Genomic DNA, 21,725 nt, shown 5'->3' on the forward strand with positions numbered 1-21,725 from the left:
CATCCACATCAGCAACCAAAACGGACAGATCACTCTCCACCCCTCCAGCAATCTCCGTTACCGTTTTGAGTCCCAATTCGACAGAAGGGCATAATTGTCACGCGTTTCATATGGTGAGGGATCGAAATGTATTTTTCAATTCTGAAGGACGAAAATGTTCGAGTTTAAAAAAGTTAGGGACCTATTTGTCTTTTATTCTAGAAATTAATTTGTGTTAATAATCAACTCACTCATATGCTTAAACAAGTGTTGAGAGTTTGAATTTCGATTTATGCATGTAACAAATTCTTAAATAAAATTCAAATCCCTTATGGACACAACAACAACATAGGCATTACATACTCGCCCATACGTGTGTATTGCTGTATTGAAGTGTTTTTTTTTTTTTTTGGTCACGGTTGCATTGAAGTGTTTGTGTGTGCCGTTGGAGTAGAAGGAAAAGAAAGAAAGGTTAACGGTTTGGCCCATCGTTGTTGTTTGTTTTTTGTTTTTTATTAGGCCCTACAGAGGAAGTATGGGAATGATTTCCATAAATATGTTGAAGATCTTCCTTGCACACCAGACGACACCCAGCCTGCACTATTCTCAATGAACCGTCAGACCAACTCGTCAAACCAAACCCATAACCTGTATGCATTCTTTCAAGGTATTCTCCAATGGACAGAAAGAGAATGTAAAGGTGCGGTTGTTTTGGCTCCATAAGAGGAACACTCCTGGTGATCACGTAAGACTCAGCCCTCCAATGATCTTTATCCGGTACCGTTATTTTTTTGGCCTGAATATCTGGTACGAGTATGCGGGACTCTAATGATGTTTGTGTTGCCGTGAAACAAGTGATCTCTGCATCGTAATAGCCCAGAGGCCGATCAGCTACCAGCAAGAAACACAGAGCATATCCCAGCCATTCAGTTGGAGGAGAAGGATGAGGAAATGGTATTTCTGCAAAGGAAGAGGACTTTTGAGGTGCAAACCATGATGGAATTTTATTCCCAGTGATAAACATGTCGAATCGTTTTCTCGGAAAGCAAATCCCCTGAAATTAACATTTTTTTTCCGATAGTTAAGGAACGTGTGATTCTCCTAAGAGAGTAGCCACAATTTCACAAAGACACACAGGAAATAACACAAGCAAAACTAAAAAAGACCTGAAATTGGCATAGAATTGCAATAATGAATAACTGACAGGAATGGATAATTATGTCAAGAAATAGTAGGGTTACAAACCTTAAGGAGGCACTTCCGTTCTCTTGGTAAGTGCCATTGTACAAGTGATGCAAAAATGCTGCATTTGCTAGATGGATGGAATTTAGAAGTTACCAATGAGGCACAGTTGCTTGCATCTACACTTTTTATGCTTAATGGAAGCTCAGGCAATGACTGAAGCTTCTTGCACCAGTTTAGACAAAGATATTCAAGCGTAGTGTGTTTGGAAATGTCGCTTGGTAGGTTAACAAAGTTGTTGCCAGAAAGATCTAAATCCCTCAGCAAAGATAAGCCACAAAAACCATCTGGTATGGATTCAGCAGGTAGATTGCAGTAACTTAAATCTAACCTTATCAAAAGGGATGGACCGCAAACAGCAGATGGAACTCGAAAGCAATTAAACTCAGATGTTGGCCCTTTGCAACCAGCAAATGACACTGCTTTGATGTTTCCTAGATAATATAAAAATAAAGGTAGTTCTTCAATGTTGCTTGCATAAAGTTCTTCCAGATTATTCATTTCCTGTAGGCACTCTGGCAAGCTACGGAGTTTCGAGCAATAAGAAACATTAAGAACTTTGAGGGACTTCAACTTATGAATGGTATCCGGAAGGCAAACAAGATACATGCAATTCTGTAAATGCAAAAGAACAAGTCCAACCAGACATCCTAATGATGAAGGTAGCTCTGTTACAGCAGTTCCATCCAAATGAAGCTCTGCTAGATGTCCCATGCAATTCCCAAAGTCTGGGACAGTGTTCATGTTTGAACAACCAGAAAGATTTAAAACCTTTAATGAACTCATCTCCATTTTACCTGGAAGAGCTTTGAGCCTTTTGCAGCCTTTTAAGTTCAATTGAACAAGTTTCTTGAGGTGCATAACAGATGAGTGGATTTCGGTTAGGCTTGTACAACCTTCAAGAACTAACGATTCGAGATTCGGAACCTCCACAAAGTCAGGGGTTTGGTTTAGATTACCGGAAAAACTCAAGTTGATGCACTTCAACTTATGTAAAATCTGATCAAAAGTATACATGTGAAAGCAAAATTTCAATGTAATTGTGATTTGTGAACATCACTAAAACGTAGTTTGAAAAAAGCAATTAACCAACGGATTTTACCTTTGTTCCGTGCCAAAGTTGTTCAATTTTGCTCCAAGACAAATTGATGTCAACAACATCCAGTTGATCAGTAAGTGGCAGAGTTTTCAGAGGGCATCCTTGCCAGTCAAGAACTCTGAGTGCATAAGGAAGGCACTCAAGGCCATGGGAAAGACGACCCACATTACGTATCTTTAACAACCTTATGTTGCTGGTCTTGGAGAAAGCTTCAGAGCTCCATCTTGCTTCATATGGTTTATTGTAGTACAATGTTGGTAGCATTACTTCAGAGAACCATCTTGCTAATGGTCGAACTCGAGCATCGTCTACTATTGCTTGAATTGCTTCAGTTCCCTGAAATTCAGAATTGTAATTACTCAATAGTGCAATATTGTTGATTAAAAGATAAAACAAATGTTTAAAGAAAAGAAATATCGCATGCCATTTTTTGTTGATCTAAAACCAATCATCCAGTAGTGGCAGAAGAATTGGCACAAACCTTATTTTGTGACAACACACGGCTGATGTCATCTTGAGACCACAATCTACTACGTTTTCCTGGATCATTTGGAGATTCTTGAAACACTATATTCTTTCCCATTTCTTGAAGTAAATCATGCATTTCCAATTGATTACGCCTACCAAGAGTGACCAAAGATTTTTCAATCAAAATTTCAATTCCAATTTGTGAAAAATGACCACAATTTTCTAACACTTCTACTACTTCATCCTTGTCCATGCCTTTGAAGAAACAAGCAATATCCAAAAATATTTCTCTCTCTGTGCTAGACAAACTTTCAAAACTTATTTTCAATGAATTTTGGATTTCAGGGTGTGGAGAACTTCTTATTTGCTTTAAAGCACTATGCCAAGCCTCAGGAGTTCTTCCACAAAGATGGGACCCCAATACTTCAAGTGCCAATGGAAGGCCTCTTGTGTATTCAACCACTTCGCTGCACAAATTCTGATATTGGCTTTTGGGTTGATCTTGTTTAAAAGCTTTCAGACAGAATAAATGAAGGGCTTCTTCCTGAACTAAGCCTTCAAGCTCGCATGTCTGATGCACGCCATGTGCCATTAGCAGATGCTTATCTCTAGTAGTGATTATTATTCTGCTACCGGGACCAAACCATTCTTGTTTTCCGGCTAAGTTCTCTAATTGGCTTCTTTCACTTATATCATCAAGAACAAGGAGGACCTTTTTGTTGTGCAAAGAGTTTGCTATTATTTTTACCCCATCAAACAAATTATGAAAGTAATTACTTCTTACAGAAAGATGAGAAAGAAGTTCCTTTTGGATGTGAACTATGCCATGTTTTGCAGAAACCTCTCTAATGTTTGCTAGAAAGCAACTAAAGTTGAACTGCTCTTCGATTGATTCATATATTAATCTGGCAGTTGTTGTTTTTCCTATGCCTCCCATGCCCCATATACCTATAAAGCGAACATCATCCAACTGCATACCGATGAGTGAATTCAACTTTTTCATCCTTGATTCAACACCAACGAGGTTTCCTACTGATGATGGCAACTTAGGAATCAGTAATTTTTGTATGTGATCAACAATTCTTTCAATCAATGCTGCCTCATGACTGCATAGAGGGAGAAAAAATATAGGCTATGATTATAAATTTCGCATGCCCATGGTTAGGTCTGAAGTTTAATTTTCATGTACTCAAGAATTAATGAATGGATCACAACTTGGATTTTTATGTATCATCTATTTTCTATATACGATGATGATTTATCATTTGAACAAAGAGAAAATTCAAAAACTCGAACACTACTGTCTACTGCACATTTAATGTGTGCTCAAACCATTTACAAAACCATTCATTGTTGATTTTTATATAACTTCTAAACATTATAATGAAAATAGATGGTTATGCATGTCTCTAGAGTATGAGTTAAATCTACTCCTGAAAACTTGAAATACTTGACTATGGGCCAAGAAAATAAACTAATATATATATAGAAGGGATTGGTCACTTTAACTATGTTTGGTGTCCAATTCTCTCATTTTGGTACCAAAAAGTTAAAAAAACTTCAGATCACTAGGGAAAAAAATAATCAAAATGAATGACAAGAGAACTCACTTATCTTTGGAGTCCCAACCGGAATAACTTGCAACTTTTTGCAATGCATCTCTCCATCTTTGGACTTTCCCCTTCTCTTCTTTGAACCTCTCTTCATGTTTTCTGAAAGCTTCTTCAAAGGTTCCTCTCTGATACCTTACATCAGAGGATTCTACACCATAGAAGATAGGAAAAACCACTTGGTTGAACTTTTCCCTGCACTCAACGATGTTTTGCAGCTCATCCAAGCACCATCTTGAGGAAGCATAGTTTGGTGAGAGGACAACAAGCGCAAACATGGACTCTTGAATTCCCTTGATGAGCCCTTTAGATATGATTTCCCCACTCTCAAGGTCATGATCATCCTTGAAAGTTTTGATACAACCCCTTCTTTCCAGTGCAGCATAAAGGTGATCTGTGAAGCCTTTTCTGCTGTCTGCACCCCTGAAACTGATGAATACATGGTTGATCCATCTACGGGTCTTGACGGAGGGAGAGGAAGAGGAAGAAGAAGAAGGTACATCAGTGATCATTGCTGATTCAAGAGTTGACTTTGATTTTGATGCTATTGTTAAGAGTGTGAATATGGTCTTTTTAAGAGCCTTGGTAGGAAAGTGTGTGGAAATTGGAAGCACTGGATTGGGGAAACTTCAGATACAGTTGCAGAAGTTCTAATTGGAAGAAGGCTGAAGAAAACGCCAATGGCAAGGGACAATTTCTCAGAAAGTGTTTGTTGGTAGGCTCCAATCTTCCATGAAACAAATTGTTTGAAATAAAGTGATGTCAACTTTTCAATAAAGTAAAAGTGTTTGAAATAACATAATGTCGCTGTGATATTTGTCATTTGGACAAAGATTTAACATTTTAAAGAAAGAACAAATGAGACGATATATACATGTAAATGCAATATTTAAAAACGAAAATTATTTCAATATTTTTTTGAAAATTGAAAGGTAAATAATCCCTTCTTGTATGTTATCACTTATCAGTTATCACATAATAATTTTAATTACACACGTATTTAACATATAAAATATTTTTTCATATGTTTTATTTGAATATAGAGCATTACCTCTGAATTAAATTCTAAATAATTAACTTATCGCATCATTTTCTTTCTCATAGAACTATAAAACTTGAGAAACACTGGTGTAATCCTAAAGTATATTTCATATGTGTTCCAAAAGCTTATTTTTATGTGTTGGGATTGGTTAAATATGACTATTTCAAGTGTTAAAAACTTAAAATATATAAAACATACCTATTGCATAATAAAACATGAGAGAACATAATTTATCTTCTAATTTCAAGAGAGTATTAGAGGTATTCCTTTAAAAATACATTAATAAATATTCCTATTGGAGGTACTGACTTAATAAACCCCCCCCCCCCTTAAGTAAATAATTACTAGTACCTCTTTGTTAGATTTCAATCTATTCTAATTCTAATTCTAATTGAAACAATTTACTGAATTAGCAATAATTTTCATGAGATGAATCACTACAATCAATGAAATATTACTTCAGCTGTTTTCTTTGGTTACCAAAATATACCCAATATTCAATTCAACCTCCAAAGGAATGGAATTGTTATATTATAATGTTGCATATTGTTTAATAAAATCTCATTGTAAACTATCTGCTAATTTCAAAGGGAAAAGAAAATTTGGGTCTTCTCATCAGTTGCTTTGAAGCAAAGCACTCTCAAAATCTTGAAGACACAACGTTTGAGCAGAAAATAATACTTAGCTAGAGCCTTCAATCTGCCATATAAAAAAACAGATAAGAGTTTAATATCAGTACACAATACTTTCATGCAAACCAAAGCTATCACTTCCAACGCACAGAGTTTTATTTCAACTGAATCTTTCGCAATCAAATCTGTCTCAACCTTTTGGAAGAATGTAAAATGCAGGAAATGTGTATGTTGAGACTGATTTTGTATATTTGTCTCCAATTCCAAACACATTTTTGTGCCTCTATCTTTATAGTTTTGTCATGTTCTTGCTACCAAACACAGCCGAGGATAATTGATTCTAGTTTCAACATGCTTATAGACTATAGTGTTTGCATAATTGATTTGAGATCTGCATAGCCTGAACTTCAAGAATTCTCTAGATTTGCATAGTTAAGAGAAAGTAGGATTTATATGAATATATTCAAAGCTTGAGCTATTCTAGAATCAAGAGCATTAACATTGTCAAAACCAAGTTTTCGAAAACAATCAAAGAGAAAAATCACTCCTACTACAAAAATCCTTTCACCATTCTTACAAAAATCACAATCATAAAGGGTGAGTTCATTCCTACTAAAATTAGGGCTAAAATCGGAAATCATAACTTTTGCCAGAATTTGTTCACTTAGCAGACTAAATCTAAGTGACTATCACCATAAATTGATTTCGTAAAGTCAACAAGTGTTTACATAGGTCAATTTTCACATTTTCTTTTTTTCTGTCATGTATTGTTAGTTTGTTACTAATTTTTAATTAAAATTAAAAGCGATTTTGATGCAAATGTGAGGGAAATTGTCAAAATTGAAGGCAATTCCGGAAAAATTAAAGTGTAAAATGGGAAGCACCTGATCAGAAACTGGATTTTGATTACCAGGCAATGATGAAGAGGACTCAAGGTTGGAGACGCGAGCTTGGAGCGCGTGAGAATGGTGGTCAATTTCTGAGGAAAGCGCGTGGCGATCAACCCAAAGGTCCTTCCATATGAAATGAGAGAACACTGCACTTGCTGACACGAATCCCAAGCTCGACCATAGCAACCTTGTTCGCATCATCTTCTTCTTCTTCAATCAGAGAGAGAGAGAGAGAGAGAGAGAGAGGGGAAAAGGCCCTAGCAAAAACGACGTTTCTATAGAGAAGAGGAAGAAGAAGAAGCACTATGAAAAGCGATGTCGTTTCAAGAAAGGGATTATTCATTATTCAATTGAGCCTAATGTTTTGCTTTATTGGCCCATTTAAGTTCGGCCGATTCAGCTTGCGGCCCATTTAGTAACAAGAATAGGATTGGGCTTAAAATGAGAACGGAGTATCTGTACAATGTGTACCATGGGAGTTTAGGGATATTCGATTCAGTAGGATATTAGATGTTTATTATCTCTGGTATCCGGATGGTTATTCTGGATAGTATAATATAGGTATATTGTGTTTCAGAAATTAATAGTATTTTACCCTAGATATTCATTTTTTAACTCATATTGAATCAAATAAATAACCTATTGTACACATTATACAAATATTCCATTGGCTTCCTAGCGGGATTCGACTTAAAAATGTGGTCTGCTATTCGCATATCTCATTGTTTAGTGAGATTGTTCTTTTTAATTAACCACAAATATTGAGACCATTATTTAAAAAAAAATTAAATATATTTTTAAATATTAATAGTTCACAGACCACTAATAACAATAAATTTTAATAGCACTCTAACATTATTCTTATTAAATCCTTAGTTTTGTATTGATTAATTAGGATGTTTTTGAGGAATTAGGAGAAGAAAAAGTATGGAAAGACAATGATATTAGTGTACAATGTGTACAATAGGAATAAAAAAATTAATTTAAATAATAATTAAGTTAGTTAATTTTTAATAATTTTGAATTTTAAATTTAAAAAATAAGGATTTGCAACTGCGGCAGTATATAACCTCCTCTCCGCATGTGACCTGACTTCTTCAGGTACTTTTTTCTCCTTCAGTCTCTTCCCTTCTCACCGGTGAAAGAAGCTCCGCCAGCAACATCAGCCGCCGCCCAAAGGACTGATCGCTGCCGCACTGCGCCTCGCCAAAGTACGCGTCGCGTACTGTGCGTCATTCGCACAGCCTCCCAACGTGCCACCGTGCGCCCCTCCCGCAGCCGGGGGATTTACTGCGTTTTCAACGTGTGGCCCCTCTCGCAGATCTATTCACAGCCGCAATCATAATTTCTAAATAAGGAAAGCCAGTGTAAAATCCAAATTCTCATTGATAGTATGCATACAGAGTGTCAAGTGTTAAAAACTATACCAAGAGTAAGTTTAAAATTTTGTTATCCATGGTTAATTAACTAACTCATCTTCAAATTTTTAACCCGTTCAAAAAAAATTATTCACTATTTTTTTTTTCTTTTCTACTTTTTTTTTTCTATTTCCTTTTCTTAGTTAATTTAAAAAAATGTTAAATATGCTGGATGATGTATGCAGATGGTTATTGATACGTAACTCATAACTTCGGCCATCTAAAAGCTCAGTAACAAACCGATAAGATCAAAACAATAATTGGCCGATATGAATAATAAAAAACGTGGTCAAATAATTGAAGAAACAAGCAATATCCAAAAATATTCAAAATGAATGACAAGAGAGCTCACTTATCTTTGGAGTCCCAACCGGAATAACTTGCAACTTTTTGCAATGCATCTCTCCATCTTTGGACTTTCTCCTTCTCTTCTTTGAACCTCTCTTCATGTTTTCTGAAAGCTTCTTCAAAGGTTCCTCTCTGATACCTTACATCAAAGGATTCTACACCATAGAAGATAGGAAAAACCACTTGGTTGAACTTTTCCCTGCACTCAACGATGTTTTGCAGCTCATCCAAGCACCATCTTGAGGAAGCATAGTTTGGTGAGAGCACAACAAGCGCAAACATGGACTCTTGAATTCCCTTGATGAGCCCTTCAGATATGATTTCCCCCCTCTCAAGGTCATGATCATCCTTGAAAGTTTTGATACAACCCCTTCTTTCCAGTGCAGCATAAAGGTGATCTGTGAAGCCTTTTCTGCTGTCTTCACCCCTGAAACTGATGAATACATGGTTGATCCATCTACAGGTCTTGACGGAGGGAGAGGGAGAGGAAGAAGAAGAAGGTACATCAGTGATCATTGCTGATTCAAGAGTTGACTTTGATTTTGATGCTATTGTTAAGAGTATGAATATGGTCTTTTTAAGAGCCTTGGTAGGAATGTGTGTGGAAATTGGAATCACTGGATCGGGGAAACTTCAGATACAGTTGCAGAAATTCTAATTGAAAGAAGGCTGAAGAAAACGCCAATGGCAAGGGACAATTTCTCAGAAAGTGTTTGTTGGTAGGCTCCATCTTCCATTAAACAGATTGTTTGAAATAACATTGTTCAAAGAAGTGATGTCAACTTTTCATTAAAGTAAACAAAGAAAATGCAATATTTGAAAATGACAATTATTTCGATATTTTTTTTGAAAATTGAAAGGTAAATAATCCATTCTTATATGTTATCACTTATCACATAATAAGTTTAATTACACACGTATTTAACATATAAAATATTTTTTCATATGTTTTATTTGAATATAGAGCATTACCTCTGAATTAAATTCTAAATAATTAACTTATCGCATCATTTTCTTTCTCATAGAACTATAAAACTTGAGAAACACTTGTGTAGTGCTAAAGTATATTTCATATGTGTTCCAAAAGCTTATTTTTATGTGTTGGGATTGGTTAAATATGATTATTTCAAGTGTTAAAATATATAAAACATACCTATTGCATAACAAAACATGAGAGAAGATAATTTATCTTCTAATTTCAAAAGAGTATTAGAGGAATTTTCTTTAAAAATACATTAATAAATATTCCTATGGGAGGTACTGACTTAATAAAAAATCCCCCCTTAAGTAAATAATTACTAGTACCTCTTTGTTAGATTTCAATCCATTCTAATTCTAATTGAAACAATTTACTGAAATCTGAATTAGCAATAATTTTCATGAGATGAATCACTACAATCAATGAAATATTACTTCAGCTGTTTTCTTTGGTTACCAAAATATACCCAATATTCAATTCAACATCCAAAGGAATGGAATTGTTATATTATAATGTTGCATACTGTTTAATAAAATCTCCTTGTAAACTATCTGCTAATTTCAAAGGGAAAAGAAAATTAGGGTCTTTTCATCAGTTGCTTTGAAGCAAAGCACTCTCAAAATCTTGAAGACACAACATTTGAGCAGAAAATAATACTTAGCCAGAGCCTTCAATCTGCCATATAAAAAAAACAGATAAGAGTTTAATCAGTACACAATACTTTCATGCAAACCAAAGCTATCACTTCCAACACACAGTTTTATTTCAACTGAATCTTTCGCAATCAAATCTGTCTCAACTTTTTAGCAGAATGTAAAATGCAGGAAATGTGTATGTTGAGATTGATTATCTTGTATATTTGTCTCCAATTCCAAACACATTTTGTGCCTCTATCTTTATAGTTTTGTTCATGTTCTTGCTACCAAACACAGCCGAGGGTAATTATTCTAGTTTCAACATGCTTATAGACTATAGTGTTTGCATAATTGATTTGAGATTTGCATAGCCTGAACTTCAAGAACTCTCTAGATTTGCGTAGTTAAGAGAAAGTAGGATTTATAAGAACATAGTCAAAGCACAAGTGGGTAGGTTTGATGCAGAATATGCTCGAGAAAAAATGATATCAATGTTTGTTCGCGAGGAACTTCTTTTTCGATTTGTAGAAAGTCAATATTTTAAAGAATATTCAGCGGCTTTGTAACCAGGATTCAACACTCTTTCACGTATTACGTTGGCACGTGACATTTTGATGCTCTAGGAAACAAAGAAGGTTCAACTTTAAAAATACTTTTTCAAATACGGGGAAAAAGTTTGTCTTACAATTGATAACTAGAGTTCGTGTCAGAATATGACGTATATGTGTTTGACTATTCATTTCATTGATATGGACTGGAAGTTGCAAAAGAAAATACTAAATTTTTCTAAGTCACCGGCTACACGGGAGAAATTATGGCTCAAAATGTTAAAACTTGCTTGAATAACTGGAAGTTAAACAAGATCTTGAGTTTGACCATTGATAATGCATCGTCTAACGATATAGGAGTTATGCATTTACAAAGAAGGCTGATTTTTTGAAAGAGTTCAATTTTAAATGGAGAGTATCTTCATATGCGGTGTTGTGCGCATATTTTAAACCTGATTGTGAAGAATGGATTGAAGGAGATTGATGATTTAGTTGCCAAAATTCGAGATGCTGTGAAGTATGTTAGATCTTCAAATTCAAGATTAACTAGGTTCAAGGTATGTATTGCACAAAAAAATATTTCACATAAGAGTCTTGTTTGCCTACATGTTGAAACGCGATGGAACTCTACATACTTAATGTTAGTAGTAGCCTTAAAGCATTAGAAGGCATTTGAGCTATTAGAGATGCAAGACAAAAAAATATTGAAGAATTAAACAAGGAAAGAGGAGTACTTTCAATTCAAGATTGGAATTATGCTAAGTTCGTCTTACCATTTTTAGAAATATTTTACGATGCTACACTTTGCATCTCTGAATCCTCTTATGTCACTAGTAACTTATACATGAAGGAAGTGTTTGCTCTTGAAACGAGAATTCAACAATATCGTGATGATGATGATTTGAGCATAAGTCTTATGGCAAGTAAGATGAAAGCAAAATACAAGTATCGGAGAAATGCAAAAATTATTAACATGTTGTTGATTGCCGTAGTTCTAGATCCTTGCCATAAGTTGGATTATGTTGAGTGGTGCCTAGTTAATTCTTTTGGTGCAGACGTGGGCGGTGAATTGAAGACAAAGTTGTCTTCTTGTCTTCATTCACTTTATAATTTATATCAAGGTGCAAATGAAGAAAATTAAGATGATACCCTCTTCCAACCGAGTGCAAGTGATAAAGTCAAAGACATTTATGATATGGGAATATATCACCGATCAACTGGCCACAAATCCAATCTTAAATCTGAGCTTGATTGTTATTTGAATGAAGACTGTGAGCCATATGATAAGTCTTTGGATATTCTAGGATAGTGGAAGGCTAACTCGAATCGGTTTTCCGCCCTAGCAAATATGGCACGGGATATATTGGCTATACTAGTTTCAACAGTAGCTTCTGAGTCTGCTTTTAGTATGGGGGAAAGAATTATCGATCAATATCGTAGCTCATTGACTCATAAAATGATAGAAGTCCTTGTATGTACCGAAGATTGGCTTAAAGGAGACTTTTTCTCTTCTTTTGCATCTGATAATTTTGAAGAATTTGAAAAAGTCGAGCAAAGTAAATTGAATGAAATTAATTATGTAGATTCAAATGATGAATAAAATTAATTAAATTATTCCGTTAGTCTTTATAATTTTTTAAAATTTATAATTATAGCTTTTTTTTTTTTGCAGATTTGATTTTATTAGAGGACAACACTTGTTTAGTGGGTCCAAATTCAATTGTGCTTGAGGATGACTAGAAAGTCTTGATTGTTTATATTTTCTTTAGTTATGTTCTAAACACTTAGGTGGTAAAGATATTAAACTTATTATTTTATATATGATTAGACTTACTTATGTTTATGTTGGTTTGTTTGAGGCACAACTTAGTAGCATTCATACCAACTTCTTGGTATGGACAAATTTAGGATTCATGCCAAAAATATTTGGTGATAGATCAAAGAAATTCAATACTTCTTGGGTGGGGATATTGGTGTCAACAATTATAGCAATTGCAATGTCATTTTTTAGTTCCAATGAGATTATATCAATAGTGAATTTTTTGTATAATTTGGGGATGTTGTTGGAATTTGCATCGTTTCTTTGGCTTAGGAGAAAATTTTCATCATTAAAGAAATCTTTTGAAGTGCGATTGAAAATGAAGGATTTAATTTTAATGTGCCTTATACCTTTTTTGTTTTTGGTGTATGTGATAAGTGTTGCCACCAAAAGTTTAGAAAAGTAATTATTATTTACAATGAAAAGAATTTCATTATTTACAAAGTTATTTGTATTATTTAGAAAGAAAAAAAAATTAATTTTTAAATTAAAAAAATCAATTAAAAAAAAAGGTAAAAATATAAGTTTTTGTATTTAAAAAATTATTTTTTAATGTAAAAACTGATTCTTTGATGTAAATACCGGTTATTTTTTTAAAACCGATTTTGTTTTAATAACTGATTAAAAACTAATTTTAAATTTTACTACCTGATTAATAATTGATTTTATTATGTAAAACCAATTTGATTAATTAACTAAAATTATATTTTTTATTAATAAAAAAATTAGTTTAATTTTTGGATTCATACACATAATATTAAGGATTTTATTTATTATTTGGCATCAGACAAATTTTAAACCTGAGTGTAGACATAGAAGATAATCACCATATAGAATATTAATATCTGTTACTTGAATCATGAACATGTGTTTTCTGCACAAATATATATTTTTTCTTCTGGTTTGACTACAATTTAATAATAAAAAATGCTATTTAGTAAATCAACTGAACCAAATATTTGTCATGTGCTTATTTAGGGAATATTTTTTTTTTTGATATTAGGGGAACATTTTCTTAATTAAACCAAAAAAATTAATAATACAAAAAATTAAAACTATTTTTTTTTTTGTCTTAAGCAAGATTATATCTCAAAATTACTGTACCAAAAATATTACATTGTTTTCGGTCTGTCAAAAGACTGTTACTTCATCTTGAAATCCATTTATTGGGCTGGATCAATAATTCCTTTAATGGGCCTGAGGCCCAATGCTATCATCACTCTCATCTTCTCCTACCTCCTAGCTCCTCCTCCATTTTTCAGACCTCTCTGATAAACCCTAAAACAAACGAGAAAAAGCTCGAAAATTTGAATCACCGAACCTCAAAACAACTTCGACGCATTTCTCCAACCATGCTCCGAATCACAAAGCTCAAACCTTTCCCTTCCTCTCTCACAACCCACAACCTCATTCAGCGATTCCCCGTTAGCGGAACCGCAAAGGGAAAAGCGAAGATCAAAGCTGGACAAGCCTTAAAGCGTTCGAAAATCACAACCAAGAAAATCGGATCCGAATCAAAACCCGGACCCGGTTCCCGAGAGCAACAGGAGCGTGAGAAGCTCTACGATCAGTGCCTACAAGCTCCAACCCCCGTTCGGTACCTGAAGCCCAAGGAACGCGCGCGAGAAATTGAGCGCGAGAAAATGGGGCTGCTGAGCAAAGAGAGGCAGCGAGAAATTCAGCTGATGAAGAGGAAGGACGACAAGTACAAGGTTTCGGAGAAACCCACGATAATTGGGACGCCGGGGTTGGATTATATCACTTTGGGTTTGGTTGATGAAGAGAAGATTCCGAAGTATGAGTTGACTGTGGAAGATGGTAGGAAGTTGGCGAAAGAGTATAGCAGGGTCTTGATGAGGAAGCACAGGGAGAGACAGGTAATTTTACATCATCAGAATATATAGTTAGATCGGTTAAAAGTTAGTTAATTTGTCATTTATATTGTTTGAAATTTGTTAGTGTATGTTTGATTCGATTACTTATTTAAGAATGATTTTAGTTAATGATAATGCTGAAATTGAGTGATTTATGTTTAGTAGTTTAGTATCTGAAAAGTTTAGGATCAGTTAGATTAATAGAAAGTTAGAAGCATAGGGAGAGACTGGTAGTATTTCACAGTTGAAGAAATCAGTTGGTTTGGTTAAAAATTAGTTAATTTTTCAGTTAGATTGGTTAAATGTTAGTTAATTTGTTAATTAGATTGGTTCAGCATTTGCGAGTTTGATTACTGATGACTTTGATTACTTATATTTACTTATATTTACTTAGCATGTGTTTAATTCTGCTTCTGAAAATTTAATTACTCATTACTTTGATGCATCTATAATTGATTTTGCTTTATATGTTTAAAGTGAAGTGATTTATGTTTAGTATTTTGGTATAGAAGGTGTTTTTAACAAAATTTGGTGAGCTAAACTATCTGCAAAAGCAGTTCATTGCTTATTATTCATGATATTGAAACCAATTCTAGAGCAATAGTCTGATTTGAGGATGAATCAAACAAGTTTGCCAATGGGAAAAAATGTATTTTGTGATTTTGAATTCACTATTGAGGTACTCAAATCTGCAACTAATCACAATATTAGTTGGTTAATGTATAGCTTAGTGAGAAATCATCATATTCATTTCCATCAAATTCGCTATTCTAATAATGACAGGCTAAAGAAACGACACTCTTGAGGTTGAAGAAGGAGGCGATTGAGGCTTTGCCTGAGGGTTTGAGGGAAGCTGCTTTGGTGCCCGACTTAACACCTTTTCCTGTGAACCGGTTTATGGCAACCTTGACTCCTCCAATTGAGGGCTACATGGAGAAGGTCAGGGAAGCTGCCGAGAAGATCAGCGGCACTGAGAAGATTAGATAATCACAGGTCAGTATTGTACATGTAGATGGCTAGATTGTGATTTGAATTTCAAAGCTGTGTGAGTACCACGCATGATGGTTACCAATTACTACATTTGTGAAGACTGAGATTGCTATTATTTTGTTATTTTGCCAGACAACGGTTGTTTCGATGTATACAACCTATCGATTGTATGCTGCATTAAACAATTCTGTGACGAGTGTAAACCGGCTATTTGCCATGGTCAAATGTATTGTTATTTGTAGGTTGTGTTGTGTTATTCTCTTCCGCTCATGTCCCTCATTTTTGTAGCCTTAATGACTAGTTATTTATCTTAAAAGGATTGACCCAAAAATAATAATGTTAATATTGGCAAATGTGAAACAGGTTCATTTTCAAGTGGCAGAAGCACATTTCTTTTAACTTGGGCATCTAGCTATGGACCTCGGACTTGATTTACATTGTTGCAATCTGATATTGTGGAGCTTAGTGAGGGATTAAGATCTTGCTTCAGAATCTTAGTTGAGAGAGGAATAATTGTTGACAAATAGCTAGTAATGATGTGCATGACTAATCATCATATATCTGGTTTAATGCTGTAATTTTATGGTTGGGTGATTATTTGTATAATTGTCAAGTGCTTAATCAACTTTAGTACTTGCATTCTAGGCCTCAACATACACCAAATTTTTGTCCGTCTGGTACATATGTCTTAGCATCATAAATTACACTGATTTTTGAAGGCCACATTTCTTTAATTCTATTATTTCAGTTTGTTCTAAATACCAATTATTCTCAATAGTCTTATGGCTTCACTAGGAAATATATTGGAATACGTTTGGTTTGTATTTTCATTTTCTATTTTTATTTTCAGTGTTTTCAGGATTTTGTGAAACGTCCCAAACGAACCGCATATTGATTTTGCTCTACTGTTTTTTGAGTAGAAAAGGAAGTAATAAATATGGTTAAAAAACATATACATCTCCTTTAGAAAAGGTCATGTAAACCATTGTTGTGCTAAATCTTGAAAACCTTGTTCTAAGGTGGATAAAGCTGTAGAGCATCTAGATACACCTCTTTGAATCATTGTTTGAAAGAGGTCACCAAGTTGATGCAAAATAAAAGAGCAAACTTGATATTAGTCAATGCCAAAAGGGGCATTGGATGTACTGAGTGTTCTGCTACATGACAAAACATTTTAAGAATTTCTATTTTGTATTTATGCCTGTTCATCATAATATTATGCTGGGGCAGCATTCACTGAACTGAATTTCCAGACATTCAGTTTATCCCCATTTTTTGCATGTTGTAGGGTTTGTATTTTATTCTGTTTCTTATTCGTGGGGATGCTCAATCTATAATAAAGAGTAAAGACATTGCTCAAAAGGTAGAGGTTCAATTTTTGGTTGTGAAGTAGGCAATTTAAAGTTAATATCACCTTTTTTTTTTTACTTGAACGAAAAAAAAGGGGTAAAATACACACACTAAACTTAATATTACTTGTCTCTAAATAATTGTTAACCTTAAAAACGCATCTGGATATTTATATTTGACGAATAGGTTATAAAATATATTGATTTTGTGAAGAGAATGTATCATTTACCTCTAAAGTTATTGGTTGTTCATCTCCTTTACAGGAAGAAACTTAAATAGACTTTTTTTATTTTTTACCAATACATTATAAAAAACAAAGATAAAGAAAACGTTTGCTTCAATTAATTGATGATAAATATGCTTATGATTGAGAAGTTCTTTCCTTCTCATGGAGGAAATTAACCAACATCTATTTATATTAAAAATAAATAAACAAGGCTCATTAGAATTACTTCACACTAATACCTACAGAGCAACAACTTGCCTCAACGTGAAACCCTTGATTGAAGAACCGAAATTTGATGATCAAAAAGGCTCAAACCACAAACCTTAGATGTACATGATCTAATTCATGAAGTGAATTAATTGCCCAGAACTGAATAGTAACCTTTCAACAGCACTAGAATCAGGCATCAAACCACACCAACATTCTTTCTAATGATACAAGATGAGATAATCAATCACCAGTGACCACAAAACTAGAACCAAACCTATGACTATGCTAATAAGGGTCTTATGGCAGAGAGGTAGATTGATAGTTTCCCTTCTCTTCCTCCCAAACTATCCAAACACACATCAATACATCATCTATATCTATGTCAATCAATTAATCAACTAAAATTGAAATACAATCTCAACCATACAACAAACATCACAAACAATAGCATCAACAAAGCTCCAAAACATACCATAACACAAAATCCAAACATAAAAAAGATAACAACATAACTCAGCTATTATTTCATTCAAATTCCACCAAATCCATATCCATATCTCACAGTACACAACTAATAAAAAGCTCCAAGCATTACATGAAAATTAAAAAAGTAACAGAAGCAGCAGTAATAATAATAATAGTAATATTAATAAAAGTAACACAATAGTAATTCTATTGTCGTCTTCTTCTCGTTCCCAATTTGAGCTATTAGGGTATCCCCAATTTCAATTTCAATTTCCCGAAACCCTAAAAACCAAACCTTTGTTTCCATCCCCTCAAATCTTATCAATATCCTCATCCTCAAACTCGATGTAATCATTACCAGTACCATCGTCCTCCTCATCAAGGCCACCACCGATTCCTTCGTTAAGCCTAACACCATCGGGAAGCTCACCGTACGCCTTCAGCAACCGAGCCTCGTCGGGCATGTACTTCAAGATGACGTCAGCCTTATCGTCCTGATAATCCCTGAGACCAACGAGGATGATGTCACCGGCGGCGATCCAAACCTTCTTGTGCATCTTACCGCGGATATGGCAAAGACGCTTGGTTCCGTCGATGCACATGGCTTCGCAGCGACCGTTACCGAGCATGCGGAGAACCTGAGCGTATTCCTGACCGTCTTCTTTGAAAACGAGCTCGCGCTTCTCGTCATCGGCTTCGTTCTTTCCTCTCTTGCGGTTCTTTCCTCCCTTTCCCTTGTTCTTCGGCATGCTTGTTGTGGATGCTCGAGGTTCTCGAGCTTTCTCTCTCTAGAAAATTGAGGGGATTCTCTCTCGGTTTCTCGCTCGCTCGCTCGCTCTTTCTGTGTGTGCGTTTGTGTTTCTCACTTTCTCTCTCTCTGAAACCCTAAATTTTTACGATTGCGGAATTTGGGGATTGTGTTTGGGGTTGACGCGATTGTTCTCGCTTTTGTTCTCTTTTCCGTGAGTTTGCGTAAGGAATAATAATAATAATAATAATAATAATAATAATAATAATAATAATAATAATAATAAATAAATAAATAAATAAATAAATAATTAAATATTTTCACTCTTATAAAGTTATATGGATGATACTATTTTATTTTATTTGTTATAAATTTATATAAATATACCATATAAGTGGATGAAATTGGGCATGTATTTTGTGGATGGAAAGACGTTTTTGCCCCTGGTTTGCGTCTGGATCTAACTTATGTTGGGCCTAATGAATAAAATTTTCGTAAGATGCAAGGAACTTTAGTCTTTATAAAAAATTATTTATGTAAATTTTATGAATAAAAGATAAATTATAGATGTTAATAATAGGAAATTTGGACAAAGTTCTCTCATGGTATATATATATATATATATATATTTTTTTTTTTGAACAATACAGTAGTATTTTATTATCTTACAAACTTCTTAATCGTAATTTAGCTGTATTTTGGATAGAATATATTTTTATAAGCTCTTTTATATTATCACCTAAAATTGATGCTTCTCATAATTACTTTTACAATAAACACGTTCTAGTTTTGTCAATGAATTATATTTCAAATGATATAGTCTTTTCATATTCACCTAAAAGTTACAAATTTAAATTTTATTTTTAATTTTAGGGAAAAGAAAAAGTATATTCTAATTTTTAATATGTTAAGTATGATGTTGGTCTTTATAGTTTAGATCGAAATTTTTTTGTCTCTAACCTTTTTTATTTTTTGCATATAAAATCATTCCTCCAGCTTAACCTAGTTTTAAAATCATATCAAAATACTCCTCTCTCTTCTTACCATTCTATCCACTCTACACCACCCCATCCTATACCATCCCATCACCATTTATTTATGAATCCAACTAAAAAAATCCAATCTTCAACAACAGCCTCAAATAAATCAAAACCAAAATAACAATTCAGTACCAAAACAATTATCATTAACAAAAAACAAGAAAATTAGACTTTAACAAGAACAACAAACATATTTTTTTTTCTCCAATTTCTCACAAAAATCAAAGAACCAAGAAAAGCAACAACAATCTATGTTCAAAAAATTAGAGTTTGTGATGAAGAAAAAGAGAGGGAAAGGAATTAGGGAATTATGTTAACACGACTACCACCACTACCTTCCCGACAATGACGAGAAACACAAGACAAAGGCGAGGGCCAAGCGCGTCGTTGTGAGGCGAGGGCGAGTCGCAATGAGGGGAGGGTGCGAGTTGTGGCGAGGCGCCATGAGGGCAACGGCAAGGTGCGGCAAAGACGACGACGAGCCTTCCTTCTTTGCTTCTGAGTCTTTGCTTCTCTCTCTTCTGAAGGTGTGATGGAGATGATGACATTGCGGGTATAATTATCAAGGACGATTTTAAAACTAAGTTGAATCTCAGGGACGAATTTAAATGCAAAAAAAGGTTAGAGACGAATAAAATTTTTTACCTAAACCCTAAGAACCAAAATCGTACTTAATCATTTCTAATACATTTAAAAATTAATTGCTTTAATAATTTAGAGTACTTATCCATTTTAGTCCCTAAAGAATTTCGGACCAGACACTTAAGTCCCCAACTAAAATTAATTACTCGATTGGTTTTTAACAATTAATTCTGTCAGCCACTTAGATTCTTTGCTCCGTTAATCCTAACAGAGGACAAAATGGTCCATGACCCCCTCTGATCCTAAATGACATTGTTCTCCCCCTAATTTCCATTATATCTCGCATAACCCTAATAATCTAACACTGCAACTTCAAGCTACACAAAGTACTCTCTGCAATTTCAATGTTCTCAAGAAGAAAAATCCTTAACTTGTTCTCAACCAATTCATACTCAGAAAACTAATGACAATGTCGCTCAAGTATTTGTCGTCTTCGATGAATCTCATGAATCTAGACAGTAAGTCCGATTCGTTAAGACCTGTCATCTTTGTCGTTGCCATTTCCCTCCTCTTTTGCCCTATTATCTCTATGGCCACATTATCCACCACTCCGATCGCTTCGTTCAGCTTCTTCTCCAAATTAATGTTCAATAATCGCTTTAGTTTTTATATGAGCGGCAACGACGGCATTGCTCACTGTACTTATAGCTTGGATGCGAGGTCGAAGTTGTCTGCCAGCTTGGATTTCGGGAGAGAAGGAATGAAGCATTTGGAGTCCATTTCAAATGAGAATTTGCATATGATGTCGAAGGAAGAAGGAGAAGACGGAGAAAAATATTGTAAAGGTGAAGGAGAGTATGAATGTTAGGGTTAATCAAGATGCGATGAAAATTGGGGGAGAACGACGTCGTTTTCGAACAGCAGGGATAGAAATGATTTTGTCCTCCGTTAGAGTTATCAGAAACTATTTTGTCTCTCATTACAGTTGATAGAGTAAAAGACCTAAGTGACTGACAGAGTTAATTATTAAGAACCAATCGATTAATTAATTTAATTAGGAGACTAAAGTATCTTGATTTAAAATTCTTTAAAAACCAAAATAAGTATTCAAATAGCGTAGTCAAATTTGCAAAGTAACCCCGATAAATTGAAAAAAGACTTCTCCAATCACAAACTAGCAGCTCCTTATCAAAGCATTCGTGTTTATTTTTTCCAAACAAATCTCTAACAATATACCCATGACGTGTTCACTAAGAACGAATCAAATTCCTCATTGAATTTTATTTTTCCAACAATAGCACTCGCATGTTCCATGGGCTTGGTGTCACTACAATTATTTAAGCATTATTTGGGATTTTGTTCGTAGTCGCATTTTCTTTATCCTTTTTTATTTTTTTGTGGTCATTAGGAACTTCCATTTCATTTCACATAAAGAATCAGATTCTACATCGTTCACCACAGACTTCCGAATTTGAGATCCTTAATCCTTAGTTTGAACTATTATTAGAGTAGGACTCAAGAATAGCATAAA

The 21,725-nt window shown here is 34.3% G+C and overlaps 5 protein-coding genes and 1 long non-coding RNA gene across 7 annotated transcripts; 2 read left to right on the forward strand and 4 right to left on the reverse strand.

Annotated features, from left to right (window-relative positions):
- Window positions 1-235: 235 nt before the first annotated feature.
- LOC107622853 (TMV resistance protein N) lies at window positions 236-5,711 on the reverse strand. Its single transcript, XM_021115147.2, has 5 exons — window positions 4,399-5,711; window positions 2,802-3,894; window positions 2,324-2,656; window positions 1,225-2,220; window positions 236-1,033 (listed from the first exon to the last, which is right to left on the reverse strand). The coding sequence occupies exons 1-5, from the start codon at window positions 4,908-4,910 to the stop codon at window positions 452-454; spliced, it is 3,516 nt and encodes a 1,171-aa protein (XP_020970806.2). The 5' UTR covers window positions 4,911-5,711; the 3' UTR covers window positions 236-451.
- A 167-nt stretch (window positions 5,712-5,878) lies between these two features.
- On the reverse strand, window positions 5,879-7,312 carry LOC107622928 (uncharacterized). Its single transcript, XM_088504606.1, has 2 exons — window positions 6,957-7,312; window positions 5,879-6,139 (listed from the first exon to the last, which is right to left on the reverse strand). Exons 1-2 carry the CDS (start codon window positions 7,161-7,163, stop codon window positions 6,122-6,124), a joined length of 225 nt encoding a protein of 74 aa, XP_088360732.1. The 5' UTR covers window positions 7,164-7,312; the 3' UTR covers window positions 5,879-6,121.
- Window positions 7,313-7,857: 545 nt separating this feature from the next.
- Window positions 7,858-9,244, reverse strand: LOC110268627 (toll/interleukin-1 receptor-like protein). 2 transcript variants are annotated; one of them, XM_088504605.1, is made up of 2 exons: window positions 8,733-9,244; window positions 7,858-8,310 (listed from the first exon to the last, which is right to left on the reverse strand). In XM_088504605.1, exons 1-2 carry the CDS (start codon window positions 9,242-9,244, stop codon window positions 8,286-8,288), a joined length of 537 nt encoding a protein of 178 aa, XP_088360731.1. In that variant the 3' UTR covers window positions 7,858-8,285. The 2 variants fall into 2 exon arrangements, with proteins under 2 accessions (XP_088360731.1, XP_020970815.2); XM_021115156.2 differs by having other exon boundaries at window positions 7,863-8,285.
- LOC148572839 (uncharacterized) lies at window positions 8,927-10,632 on the forward strand. The gene is made up of 2 exons (XR_015905094.1): window positions 8,927-9,064; window positions 9,192-10,632. It is a non-coding gene; the product is annotated as an uncharacterized LOC148572839 (long non-coding RNA).
- Window positions 10,633-13,948: 3,316 nt separating this feature from the next.
- On the forward strand, window positions 13,949-16,332 carry LOC107622905 (uncharacterized). Its single transcript, XM_016324981.3, has 3 exons — window positions 13,949-14,586; window positions 15,367-15,576; window positions 15,937-16,332. Exons 1-2 carry the CDS (start codon window positions 14,062-14,064, stop codon window positions 15,568-15,570), a joined length of 729 nt encoding a protein of 242 aa, XP_016180467.1. The 5' UTR covers window positions 13,949-14,061; the 3' UTR covers window positions 15,571-15,576; window positions 15,937-16,332.
- A 1,528-nt stretch (window positions 16,333-17,860) lies between these two features.
- Window positions 17,861-18,793, reverse strand: LOC107622921 (eukaryotic translation initiation factor 1A). The gene has a single exon (XM_016325002.3). It carries the CDS (start codon window positions 18,571-18,573, stop codon window positions 18,136-18,138), a length of 438 nt encoding a protein of 145 aa, XP_016180488.1. The 5' UTR covers window positions 18,574-18,793; the 3' UTR covers window positions 17,861-18,135.
- Between the last annotated feature and the right edge of the window lie 2,932 nt (window positions 18,794-21,725).

This window comes from Arachis ipaensis, chromosome B2 (assembly GCF_059453495.1).
Source record: "Arachis ipaensis isolate K30076 ecotype BB chromosome B2, ASM5945349v1, whole genome shotgun sequence".
Taxonomy (NCBI): Eukaryota; Viridiplantae; Streptophyta; class Magnoliopsida; order Fabales; family Fabaceae; genus Arachis; species Arachis ipaensis.